At 36.1% G+C, this 12963-nt stretch overlaps 1 protein-coding gene across 3 annotated transcripts in view; it reads left to right on the top strand.

Moving 5' to 3' along the window:
* The window catches only part of RELCH (RAB11 binding and LisH domain, coiled-coil and HEAT repeat containing), a 76680-nt gene that overhangs the window by 49288 nt on the left and 14429 nt on the right, over positions 1-12963 (top strand). For all 3 annotated transcript variants that reach the window (XM_077786083.1, XM_077786085.1, XM_031503937.2), the window contains 11 exons: positions 533-604; positions 1375-1515; positions 2008-2172; positions 2848-2995; positions 4863-5019; positions 5563-5686; positions 6416-6464; positions 6851-6930; positions 7662-7768; positions 8337-8436; positions 12453-12535. In XM_077786083.1, coding sequence (XP_077642209.1) covers positions 533-604; positions 1375-1515; positions 2008-2172; positions 2848-2995; positions 4863-5019; positions 5563-5686; positions 6416-6464; positions 6851-6930; positions 7662-7768; positions 8337-8436; positions 12453-12535 — 1226 coding nt within the window. The remainder of the gene's footprint in view (positions 1-532; positions 605-1374; positions 1516-2007; positions 2173-2847; positions 2996-4862; positions 5020-5562; positions 5687-6415; positions 6465-6850; positions 6931-7661; positions 7769-8336; positions 8437-12452; positions 12536-12963) is intronic.

Raw genomic sequence — 12963 nt, 5'->3', positions numbered from 1 at the left:
ATGCAAATGCATTTAGGCTTCTACAGGTGTCTTATTGCTCAGCAAGACCTGGGCAGCTCTGCTACACTGCTTGGCTCAGAGCACTAGAGGGCACTTGTGCAGCTCTTGGAGAAACAGTGCTCCTGAAAGGCTTCATAAGACAAAATATTTCATGTCATGCCAGTTCAGGAGTTATGCAGATTCTTTAGAGTACAGCAGGCCACACGCTGCTTTCCTTTCTTTTCCTTTCTATTGTGTGTGTGTGTGTGTGTGTATATATATATATATATATATGCTTCTCATATACATATGGGCTTCTCTGACTCCCTACTATAAGCTATGTCTTACAGGACAGCTGCCTTACTTGCACTTCACAGTGCAAGAATTTGAGGCTGCCTAGTACCCAGGTGCAACTTCTGTGAGCTCAATCAGTGTTTATTGAGGAGGTGCAGACACACCTCTCTAACAGGGTGTGCATCCCCGTGCAGCTCATTCTAAGCATTTGAATCCTAGTTACTGCAAAGCAAATAGGCCATCTGTTTCTCTTTACCAGATTAACCACAAATACCCAGAGCGACGGCTACTGGTAGCAGAATCCTGTGGAGCTCTAGCACCTTACCTTCCAGTAAGTATTAACAGACTCCAAATACCTGCTAGGGAAAGCAAGGGAAAAATCTGATGCATGGTGTAAGCATCCTCTGTAATTTTAAATATTACCAAGTGTGTATGTTATGCATAGACAGTCACATTGTCTCACATATGAGATAGATAAAAAGGAGATAGTTTGTTATGAAGAAATACAGGTTAATCTAGCTATAAAATGTTTCTAAAAACAATTTTAATATTTATTTCAGTAAAAATTAGGTCAAGAAAAGATAGGACCAATTAAGGAAACAATCCATGAGAAAGGAATTGGCACCCAACTGTAGCATTCTTCAGACACTGTGGAATGTTATATCAAGCATGCTGCTAGTTAGAAGAAGCTGTGAAATTATGTCAGTGGTAAACTAGAATTTGAAGCTTCAGAGAAAGGGCAGGGGGAGGGACATTAAATTAAAACCCAATTTCTCCAATTTAGCAATGCAGTTGTTACTTAAAGTCTAGGCCTATAGTAGTTTTACTGCTGTTAGTTATTTTTGGTTCCATGCGAATGAAAGGACCTTAGTTCAGTGCTTAGTAGGACAAACACCTTTCTAATGAAGCTACTGACATTTTCTATTCATTCATCTTCTGTTGTGAAAGCTGAACATGTAATATTCATAAAGGAGTTTGTGGTTGGAGGAAGGGATTTTGTTTTGAGCACTAACAGAAGTGGAAACTTTTCATTACAGTTGATACAAACCCACATTTATTGTTTCATGTGCTTTAACAAATGTTTTTCTCATTTACAAACAGAAAGAAATTCGTAGTTCATTAGTACTTTCCATGCTGCAACAAATGCTAATGGAAGATAAGGCAGATCTGGTACGAGAAGCTGTGATCAAAAGCCTTGGCATCATTATGGGCTATATTGATGATCCAGATAAATATCAACAGGTATAATTTAGTTTGGGTTCTGTATGTGCAAAATGCTTTCTATAGATATTTCATAAATAATGAAAGGAGTTGTATAATAATAGCGGGTTGTTTCAATTCCTGCATTTTTATTAATTCTTTCCAAATACTTTTAAAAATTTATTATTTTATATGTATGTTGATTTTACTATATCACCAAAACAAAACAGAAAAACAAGTAGCCTTAGAATTTCAGGTGTAAACCCTATACAGAAACTGCTCTATTAGTTCATAATTTGCCTTTAAGAACATACCACTTCACTGCCCATCTGATATTATTAGCCAGTTTGGCATCATCACCTACTAACACAGATGCATTTGCTACAACAAAGCCTATGTATAGTTCAGCTGCCCAATAATGTTTCAGATAAGCGAAAATAAAGAACTTTTCTCTTTGAGTTTATGAAGGCAGAGTGGTAAAATGTGTGTATCAGTTTTTGGGAAATAATTGCATTCTTTACTGTCTTTTACCAGGGTTTTGAACTGCTGCTTTCAGCTTTAGGAGACCCTTCAGAGCGTGTGGTTAGTGCAACGCATCAGGTATTTTTACCTGCTTACGCTGCCTGGACAACAGAACTGGGGAATTTACAGTTCCATCTTATACCAACACTGCTTAATAAAATTGAAAAATTGCTCAGGGTATGTCCTCAGCTATTTCTGCATTGGAGAATTTACTTTGTGTTCTTTACTTGTACTTTGGAAGAAGGAAAAAAAGAAAAAACACCAAACCTCCCACAAGCTAAGCACATTCCTCTTTAATACTGTTTTGCTTTATAGCCTGATAGCATTTGCCCCATGTTTAAATTGTGTAGGTTTTGTTAAACTGTAATTTTTATTAAATAAGCAAGAAAAGTAGATTTGAATGGTTAACTTAGGTAATTTCAGTTATGATCCAGTTTGCACATTTCATTTGATAGATATCTCAAAAGTTTTGGAAAAATTTTGTGCCTCATAACTAACACACTAAAAGAAAGTACTTGCTCTCAGAGTACAGGTGACTTGTTTATTCAGTTTAGATTCTTTGGTCTCTGAGGCAAAGAATCCACATTTCCAAAATGTGCTGAAAAATGTTCTTTCAAAATATCAGTCTGTTCATCAGCATGAGCTGCTAAATGCCAAGGCTATATTGCCTGAATCTTTTGAGTAGTGGTGACTTAAGCAAAATATGCTTATGATTAAGCTAAATTGCTTTATAATTAGTGTGTCTGGGGAGAAGCTCATCACAGATGTGTTGATGCCTTGCCAGGGAATGCATGCCTAAGTAACTTGGAAGCTTTCAGTTTGGATGACCTGTTCATGCCCTGTTTGTTTCAGGAAGGAGAACATGGCTTGGATGAACATAAGCTCCACATGTATCTCTCCGCCCTGCAGTCATTGATTCCTTCGCTGTTTGCACTGGTGCTGCAGAATGCACCTTTTACAAGCAAGGCTAAACTTCAGGGAGAAGTACCACAAATAGAAGGTATATTTTTAATTTCTGTTATGTTGATTTTTTTATATTGGTCTGCCTTAGTGAATTCTTAAGTAATGCTTCCTTCTTTCATCCCTTGCTATGCTTGAGATACCTGATTATCACAATAAATGTCTGTTTTTCTCTACTTCTTATAAGAAGCTTTTAGGAAGCAAAGCAGTTGTAATTGTGCTTCTTAAGGGTTTCTAAAGAATTGATTTTCATTAGTAGCCAATAATAGCTCAGGAAGGCTGGCCTCAGAATCAGTTAATTCTTACAAATTTATGGAGTGGGAAAAACACAGCATAATGCAGCAGCATCACCATCTGTTATCTATCTGTGTAATATCCTAGAAGACCATCCCATTCCTGGAAGTTTTCAAGGGCCAGGTTGGGTGGAACTTTGAGCAACCTGGTCTAGTGGAAAGTGTCCCTGCCCATGGTAGTAGAGTTGGAACTAAGTGATCTTTAAGATGCCTTCCAAACCATTCTAGGACTGAATGGCCTCATGGTGAAGTTGTCCTTAGATCAGCAAGCCTAGCCTTTGGAGTATTTTGTACTGTTGCAAATTCTTTTAAAAATGTTATTGGTAACACCTACTACATGCTGATAATAGTGCTGTGTGTGAAGATGCAAAGAAAGGGTAGCAAAGGAGAATTTGGAAAGTAGCTAGTGGTACCATGCTGTCTGATACTTCTTTGAAAATGGATGCCGTGGTAAGGCTCATCTATCTGACTTGAGTAATTTGAAGATGAGCACTTTTTCACTGAGTGGTTACTACTTAAATAACAAATTCAAAAATTTCAGGTTTCAGCCTAGTCTTCTCCAGGCTGAACAAGCGCAGCTCTTTCAGCCTTTCTGCTGAAGGTACTCTATTTTGTTCACACTTTTGTAGCCATCTCTGGGACTTGTTCCAGTAGGTCTATGTCTTTCCTGTGCTGGGGAGCCCAGAGTTGGATGCAGCACTCCAAGTGGAGTCTCATGAGAGAGAAGCAAAGGGTTAGACTCACCTGCTGGCCACGCTGTTTTGGGTGCAGCACAGGCTAGTGTTGGTTTTCTGGTCTGCGAGGAAATATTGCTAGGTCATGTCCAGTTTTATCATTGACCAGCACCCCCAGGTCTGCTCTCAATCCCTTCATATCCCCCAAACTCTATTGCCCTGACCCAGGTACAGCACCTTGTACTTGGCCTTGTTGAGCCTCATGAGATTGCCATTTCTCAAGCTTGTCTGGCCCCTTTGGATGGCATCCTGTCCCTTAGGTGTGTCACTGCACCACTAGCTTGGTGTCATCTGCAAACTTGCCAAAGGTGCACTCAATCCCTTTGTCCATGTCATTAGTGAAGAGAGTGAACACTACTGCTCCCAGTATGGACCCCTGAGAGGCACAATTTGTCACTGATATCTGATGATATTAAGACACTGACCACTATCCTCAAGGTGTGAGCATCCAGTTAATTCCTCATTCACTGAAAAGCTGATCCATTGAATTTGTATTTCTCCAGTATAGAGAGGATGCTTTGGGAGACTGTCAGAGGCCTTGGAGCAGTCCAGATAGGTGATATCTGTAGCTCTTCCCTGTTCACAGATGTAGTCACTCCATCCTAGAGGACCACTTGGTTGGTCAGGCAGGGTTTGACCTTGGTCAAGCTATTCTGGCAATAATAATAACATCATCTCCTTGTATTTTCTCTTTTTAACTGAGGGTTACACAATCTCTTCAGAGATTATTTTAACTCACTGAGTTTTAAAAATCAAATTGATAACCTTATAGAGAAGGCACTTAATGAGTTTCACAGTTTCTCAGCTGTTGATTCTGACATCACCTCCATGGTATTTTCATCTTCTTTCATTCATGGTTGCTTCTTCTCTGCTGTTACAGTCACTAGGTTTCCCCGACCTGTGTCGCCTCTTCAGGACGTCGCTGTCATCATTGGAAGCCGTGAACAATTGGCAGTGCTGTTGCAACTGTACGATCATCAACTAGAACATGAAGGCACCACAGGCTGGGAGACTCTGCTATGGGTAGTCAATCAGCTGTGAGTTAATTTGTGTCTTAGGATACCTAATTTTAAAATGTGTCAAAATTAATAGCTCTTAAGCATGGTCATGTTTGACAATTACTGAATATAAGAATGCTAAGAGTGATTGCATTTGAGAATAACTAAAGAGGAAAACTTAATTTATTTTAGGCATTTTAATTTTCATGCTGAATTGCCTTTGATTTTATTCAGGAAATAATCAAGTCTAAGAGAACATGTAAGTAACTATTTGCTCTGAGAAGTTTTTTATTTTTGCATTGGTATAGTTAATTCTCTTGTGAAGTAAAGATTGTTGTATTCTGACTATCTCGTGATAGCAACAGATGTTTGAAAATATGGGTCAGACTTTTCTGGCACTTAAACCTTTGCTTTCTTCATGGGTCAGGAATTGTACAGAACACGTAGCTAATTTTATTAGAAGCAGTAGTGCTCTGTGTGTGCATGTATTTATTAATATAATAATAAATATATACAAATGTAAATGGACAAAGGCAAAAAGTTAGAGTAGTATTTAATATCCTTTTGTTTCCTGATTTTTAGGCTACCACAGCTTATAGAAATAGTTGGCAAGATCAATGTAGCATCAACTGCCTGTGTCCATGAATTCTCTAGATTTTTCTGGAGACTTTGTAGGACATTTGGGAAAATTTTTACAAACACTAAGGTAAGATATTACTTTAAATATTCTACATACTTGGTAACATATATTCTTTATATTTACAGTATGTTGGAACAGCCACAGTTTGTGACCATTTATATTTTCATGTCACATTGATGTTTTTCCATAAGTACATTTAAACCTGCTATTTTCAGAGCTCTCTTTGTGTCCTTTTTTGATTTCGTAATTTTGGAATTGCCTTCTCATCTTGCCCAACCAGGGACAATTTTTTTTTAAACTATATTCTTCATATTTCCTTTGTGAATGACAGAGAGAGTAGGAGACCGTGTCCTGATTCTGGTAATTTAACAACTTTCTTTCTTCAAAGCAGCATACTGTTCACTTTTTGCAGTGTACATAAGTTCTCCAGCTTTACTTGATGAAAAAATTTGAAGTTGATGCCTTCCCAGCCTGAAATATTTTCTGTAGGTGTTATCTATCTAAACCTAACATTTTTATCAAGGAATTATATAATTTTTCTCAATAAAATGACTTCTGAATAAAATTTAAAAATAAGTTCAAGGGCAATTGTCAAACACGAGAGGATTACCTAAAGATAAAACTCTGTTAGCAGTACATGCTACCTCCAGAGAAGGGATTGTTGTTGTTTTGTTTTGATGATTTCTTTTTTTGTCTGTTTTGCAATTCTTTTTATTTTTCTGAGTTTATTGATACTGGTAACAGGTGAATTACCATTGACCAATTCTTACATGGGATTCGTCATCCTTTGCATAGGTAAAACCACAGTTCCAGGAAATCTTAAGACTGTCTGAGGAAAACATAGGTAAGTAGCTTTTTACTGAAATACATTGATCTTAACTGCAACAGGAAAAAACTTCTATTCCCTTGTTCAAGTAGCATTGTTAGGCTGCAGTTCTCAAATTTGTTATCTTTGTGAAATGTTGAAAAATCTCGTCTTAATCTGAATGCAACACTCTGAAGTTGTAGATTGTGTGTAAGGTAAAAAAAAAATATCTCAAATCTAAATACCTCTTGAATATTGTTTAAGCATGTTTCGGTATATATAAATATAAATTCTTCATGTATATATAAAGAGGTCATTGAATCTATAATACTTAAATGTACATGTTTAAGTCTACTATATATAATATATATGTTTTATACTCATATGTATCTATGAAACCTCAATTCTTCACTGTGTTTCATTAGATTCCACAGCAGGTAATGGAGTGCTAACAAAAGCCACAGTTCCCATCTATGCAACAGGGGTCCTTACATGTTATATTCAGGTAGGTTCGGGTTTCTGTTTTAAAAAAATACTTAAACATTACTGTGTTCATTGAAAACTTACTGTTCTTGTGCATTGAAGATAGGTAGATGAATGGGCAGCTGTAAATACATCTACAAGCAAAGTTTTCTAGTCAGGTGGTGATGCACATTTAGATCATGTGTTACCATGCCCCTCCATCAAAACTCTATTAATGTTATTCCTGAAACGGGTTCTCAGCCATTTAGCTGTGAACAGACATCGTGGTGCAAAATTTACTGAAATAGGTAAATTGCCATTTGAAGCCTAGTTGGAGTCTTAAAATTTTAATGTTACCTAGTACTAAAACAGGCACACTATCTTACCTAATCCTCCAGCAATGAGCAGTCAAGTTCTAGTATATACATATCTTACAGGAAAAAAAATAATTTCCTCATAATCTTACAAATGTTTAGTGGATTATGACTTACAAACCTTCAGGAGTGCTTAAGTATTGTTCTTAGAAGTTTCTTTAAGAAAAGAATTTATGCATGAGTATGTGCTTAGTAGATGAAACACAATCTCTTCATGTGTTTGCTTTGAAAGGCTCTTGTTCTTTAAATACATTTTTGAAGTTCCTAAGAAAACTGTTAAATGCTTAATCTCGTTAGTTCTTTTTCATAGTTTGTCTCCTCTGCAGCTGTAGGTTGCCATCATAACCTCAGCAATCCTTCCAGCAATTCATCACCGTACTCCCTTCTTCCCTTCTTCCAGGAAGAAGACCGCAAGCTGTTAGTTGGATTCCTAGAAGATGTAATGACCATGCTTTCACTGTCCCATGCTCCTCTTGATAGCCTGAAAGCTTCCTTTGTGGAACTAGGGTAAAGAATATACCTTGGGGTTGACTACATCGAAATACATTAGAAGCTTTTATTAAAAGCTGCTAATCTATTTGTAATTTTAAATAAGTGTGATGCTTTGGGTGAGTAAAGGGTATACTTGCTTTTTTCCCCTGGTGTAAATGTAATTTCTAGGTTAAAAATGTAGCAGTTAAAAAAAAAATCTGAAGTGTAAAAGAGGAGCACCAAAATCCAAACAAGATTTCAAAAATAACTCATTGAGACTACAATGGAAATTAATTTTGTATTTACTATACTATTGTCATTTGTTCTAGATATGTATTTGCATTCAATATAATTAATAGAAAATTATGTTCTTAAAGTTGAGTTTGGGGTTCTTTTAATATGAAGAAGGAACATATTTTCTAGACTGCAGCATGCTGCGAGTCTTTCAGAAAGAGATAAATTTTGTATCCTTCAGAAAGGATAAATGCTGGAGTTTTAGATTTGTTGAAGAAGGAATTCTTAAGAGTGCATTTTTTAGTTAAAGAACACATCCAGGGCTTGGTAGTATTTTTGTTTGATGAATTGCTCAACTGTTTTGTTCTAGTGCAAACCCAGCTTATCATGAGCTATTATTAACTGTTTTGTGGTATGGAGTTGTGCATACTTCTGCTCTTGTTCGGTGTACAGCTGCTAGAATGTTTGAGGTAAGTGTTGGTCAAACTATTTTTCACTTTTTTAAAACTAGACTTTATTTTTTAAAACAGGGATCAATCAGACAATGTTGCTTCATTCTTTATAATTACAAACAAATTAACTGTGCACTGTGTGATGGAGCAGGAGGTTGTTGTTCAGTTGTTTCTGTATCTGTTCTCTGTTCAACAGCATGTCTTTCTGTAGGTCTGTAGTTGAATATAAGCATCTCTGAGTTTTAACTTCTGCTATTCAGGACATCATCAGTAGTCTAATATACAACTTACCATTTTCAGGAGGTCTTGTGTATACGCATATAGTGCACTTGCATTGTAATTCAAACTAGCTTTCTTTGTGGTAGATGTGGTGAAGGCACACATATAACCAAATCTGTATTTTTTGTAGAAATTAAAATAATTTTAAAAGAATTTGCAGTCATTTTACTTCCCTCATCATGACAGCTTCATTTTTCCCTTAGCATTTACAAATTTTGGTCAGAATAAAGACTGAAACACATACCTTTTATTTTATTTTTACTTTTATTTTTGCTTTTATTTTCACATCATGCCTTTGTTTCATCAAATGTTCTTTTTAAAAGGCATATGCAAAATCTCTGGGACATACTCCGTTGGCTGAACAAAGAGAGAACTTTGTCCTTTGAGTGTTAGAAACACATATTTCTAATCACCATTCCTTTTTCCTTCTTTTTTCTGTGCATTTCTTCCATATATGTCTTGTTTGGATAGCTTTGGAGGGGACCTCTAGCTGAACCTGACATCTTGTATCCATTTGCAAAAACAAATCTGAAGGCTGCCTCAGAAAAAAAGAGCACTTAACATACACAACAGCTTTCTTTAGTGACACTCTGCAAGTCAGAGCAGAAAGAGCTGAAAACAACCACAACAAGCTCCATCCTCAGACTTCAATTGAAAACATGCAACAATGTCCTTTTTTGCTGGTTTGTTTTGTTTTGTTTTGTTGGGGGGGGGGGGGCGGGGTGGGGTTGTTTGTGGGGATTTTGTGTTTTTTTGGTTTGGTTTTTTTTGGGGTTTTTTTTGCCTCTCCTTTTAAAAAGGAAATGGTAATTTTTGGACATTGTTACAATCTATTTGCATATTTTCCCTCTCACAAAAGTGTTTTTTATAACCTATTTGTAATAAGCAGCTCTTTTTCCCTAATAAGTATTAGCCAAACATATGAAACACCTCAGTTACAACAGGCTGTTGTCTTGGTTGCAGCTTCTTTTCAAATGCAGCTGCATGTTGATTATTTTCAGGCAGTCTATGCATGCTATTTAATATCTTGTTTCTTAGCATATTTCGATTTTTACCAAAGCCTAGGCAGCTTTCTTTTAAATGTTTCTCTTACTTGAAAATAGTAGCATATTGCTATTTCCTGGATAACCATGGTATACATATTTATACATGGTATTATGTAAATTTGGGAAGTCACCTGTGCAAAGAGGTAGTAATAGTTGGTTTCACTGCTGGAAAATTCCATCACTCAAGGAATTTCTGTAACCTCAGAGGCTGCTGAATGGTAAAGCCTGGTGATTAGATAATATGAGGAAGAGTATGTGACCTGCAGGACAGCTGTATAAGAACAGTGAAGATTCTGAGCAGCACAGAGACCTGCAAGCCCAACTGCTTTACCAAACCTTTACAGTCTGTTAAGGGATGGAAGGACACAGAAGTTATGTGGGGCCTTTCCACTCCCTTGCTCCATTGGGACTGGAAGCTTTGTGCTATCATTTTTAAGCTGTAGCATGTATAAGTAATTATCTAGAGGAATCAAAAAAAGATAACAATTTGCATTGTCTGTCTCACTCTAACCTTACATGCTGCTACACAGCTTTGCCCACCCAGCTGTTCCTATTGCTTCTATATTATGTTTGTAGTCAGCAGCTTCCCATTTGGATGTTGATGCAAACAGATTTGATTGCTCTGATTTGAACGTGAATAAGTATAAGTTGACTTATACATAAACTTTGCTGGTCTGTTTGGGTTCAGGGCTAGGGACACATCTTCACAATGACACTTGTATTATAAAGCATGTTTTATTTTCTGTAGATGGAATGCATCTGTTCACCTTGCTTTACCATACTTTAAAATGTGGCAGACCAGACAGGAATGAAGCTGAGATCATTCCAAATTATTTGCTAATTATACAAATCCCAAGCATTTGGGGTTTTTTTCAAAGCATTGTGTAACTGCTAGACTTTTCTCTAAATGAAGGTTCTAAAGAAAGCTCAAGTCTCTGTAAATCCAAGATTGAAAATTATAAGCATTCTCTATTTTAATAGATGTAAAAATTAATAAAGCTGTATATGAGAGTAAAACCATCATAAGCAATCTGAGCTATGTCCTAACAGCTGTTTGAAGAGTAGCCCATGAACTCAACAGATTGGCACTTGGAGTTGTTGCCAATGTAAATAGTTGTGAAATGCATTAATGTTAAAATGTTGTAGTTGAACTGACATCCTAATACTTTCTGAATAATAAGTATAGGATGTTGCAACTTTGCTATTCCAGGTGCTTTGCAGCAATAGCGTCTTATGTTCTTACACAGCTTCTTCCCGTTCTTCCTTCTCCAGTAATTTTTTGTGAGTCCACACTCTGTTCTATGTCTGTGTGCACTTATGCATGTACACACATACATGCACACAAATGTTGCTTAGTAGGAGCAAATTGCTTTATATAGAAGCTTCTGAAAAGTCAGATTCCTTCCAATATTTTACAGCTTACTTTAGTTTAAATTCAGAGTTGGTAAAGCAGGAACGCTCTAACAAATAGCAGATTGTAAAATCTTCTCTAGTTAGAGGATGTAAATACTGACTGGTTTTGATACTGATATACTGACAGCTACTGCTTTTCCCAGGGGAATAGCTTAGAATTTAATTTGTGTTCATTATGCAATATGAGTAATCAGAATATAGCTAAATATTAAAAAGACATTTCATATTTCTCATATAAACTTACTGATAAGATTTTTGTATTCATCTCCTAAAACCAGCAAATACATTCAGACCTTCTTACATGAGACACTAAATGGAAATATCTAATCTTTCCTCTTTTTTATTAATGAAGACAAAACCTACCTTTTTGTTGATTATTTTAAAAGTTCGCAACTTGGTTTGAAAATTAGTAGGCTTTCATATGAAGAAAGCATGTAAAGGGCATTTGCAACATATGCAGCAAATGCTTGTGTATAACTACAAAGGTAATGTAAAAAATCTACTGGGAGCATCTGGATTCAAACAACTTTGTTGTGTTCATGAGTAATGAGTTTTACTCTGATTTCAAGCTTTCAACGTTTGGGATGCAGTGCAATAAATATATCTGTTCCTTGGTTTGCAAAAAGACTCGAGGAAATACATTTAATGGATAGTTCAAGGATTCTCCATTTTGTCCCTGCACAGACCAGCATGCATACTGCTTAGATGGTAGTTAAATATCAAGGAGTCCTGAATGACTTTCAGGAAAACATTTTGGCATCTGGGAAGGTGCTGTTTGTATCATTTTAAAAGGTGTGAGATGTATCACTCAGTGTGGGAAAATGTACACACATTTGGCCTAGTCAAGACTTCTCTGTTGGATGTGACAGCCACCTAATATGATAAATACTGCCGTGTTGAGTTAGTAACAGCATTTACACGAAATCATCAAATTCAAATTGACATTGCTTTAGTACTTAATTATGCATAAATTTATTAATAGTTATAATTGCATCTGAAATAAAGATTCAATTACTTGCTAAAGGTTTGAGTTCAAGTTTTAAAATACCTGAAAATTAAGAAAACATTGTATTGTTGAATTAGTCATGTTTGTGCTGATTGCCAGACTACTTTAGCTTTCTTCATGCCTTTGCATTTATGAAGCTCTAGTGTAGTGGTATTTGCTTAGCTTCTAATTTTGGTTTGCTTTTTGTGTTTTTTCTTTCTCTCTCTTGGTTGTGCCATTCTTCTTCCCATGATACTGTGCTCGCTCTTTCCGTGCATCACCTGTGATACCCCCCTGCTCCGACCATTCAGCTATTGGTGAAGGGGGTACATGAAACTCTGGTAGCTCAGAGAGTTGTTCCTGCTCTCATTACTCTCTCCAGTGACCCTGAAATGTAAGTTCCATGTCTGTCTTATATACCTAGCATCCCTCTTAATACTTAGAAAGAAATAGCCATCAGTTGTGTCTCTTAATCTAGCTGAATAAAAATTTAATTACTTTTAAAGGAAAGTAACCTTTAAATCCCTTATTTCTAAATAAAAATGTTTACTAAAACACATAGAATTAAATTGTATAAAAATGCTGAATAAACTTTAAATACAAAACTTAAATCCATGTAATTGAATTTTTGTTTATATTTAATCATGTTCTCAGTTTTCAAATTTGCTTACATAATTTCTGGCAGAAAGCTGAATACTACTATTCTGTAATGCTATCAGCTTTGCTACTGCAAAATTAAGCATCATCTGCATTAATGAAATGCAGAGTTGTTTTGGCTGCATCTCATTTCTGATAGACAACTGTGGCACTTGATTTTATGGA

This window comes from Lonchura striata, chromosome 1 (genome assembly GCF_046129695.1).
Source record: "Lonchura striata isolate bLonStr1 chromosome 1, bLonStr1.mat, whole genome shotgun sequence".
NCBI classification, from domain to species: Eukaryota; Metazoa; Chordata; class Aves; order Passeriformes; family Estrildidae; genus Lonchura; species Lonchura striata.
Note: the sequence above shows the minus strand (reverse complement) of the source record. Positions and strands in the feature narration are given on the sequence as shown.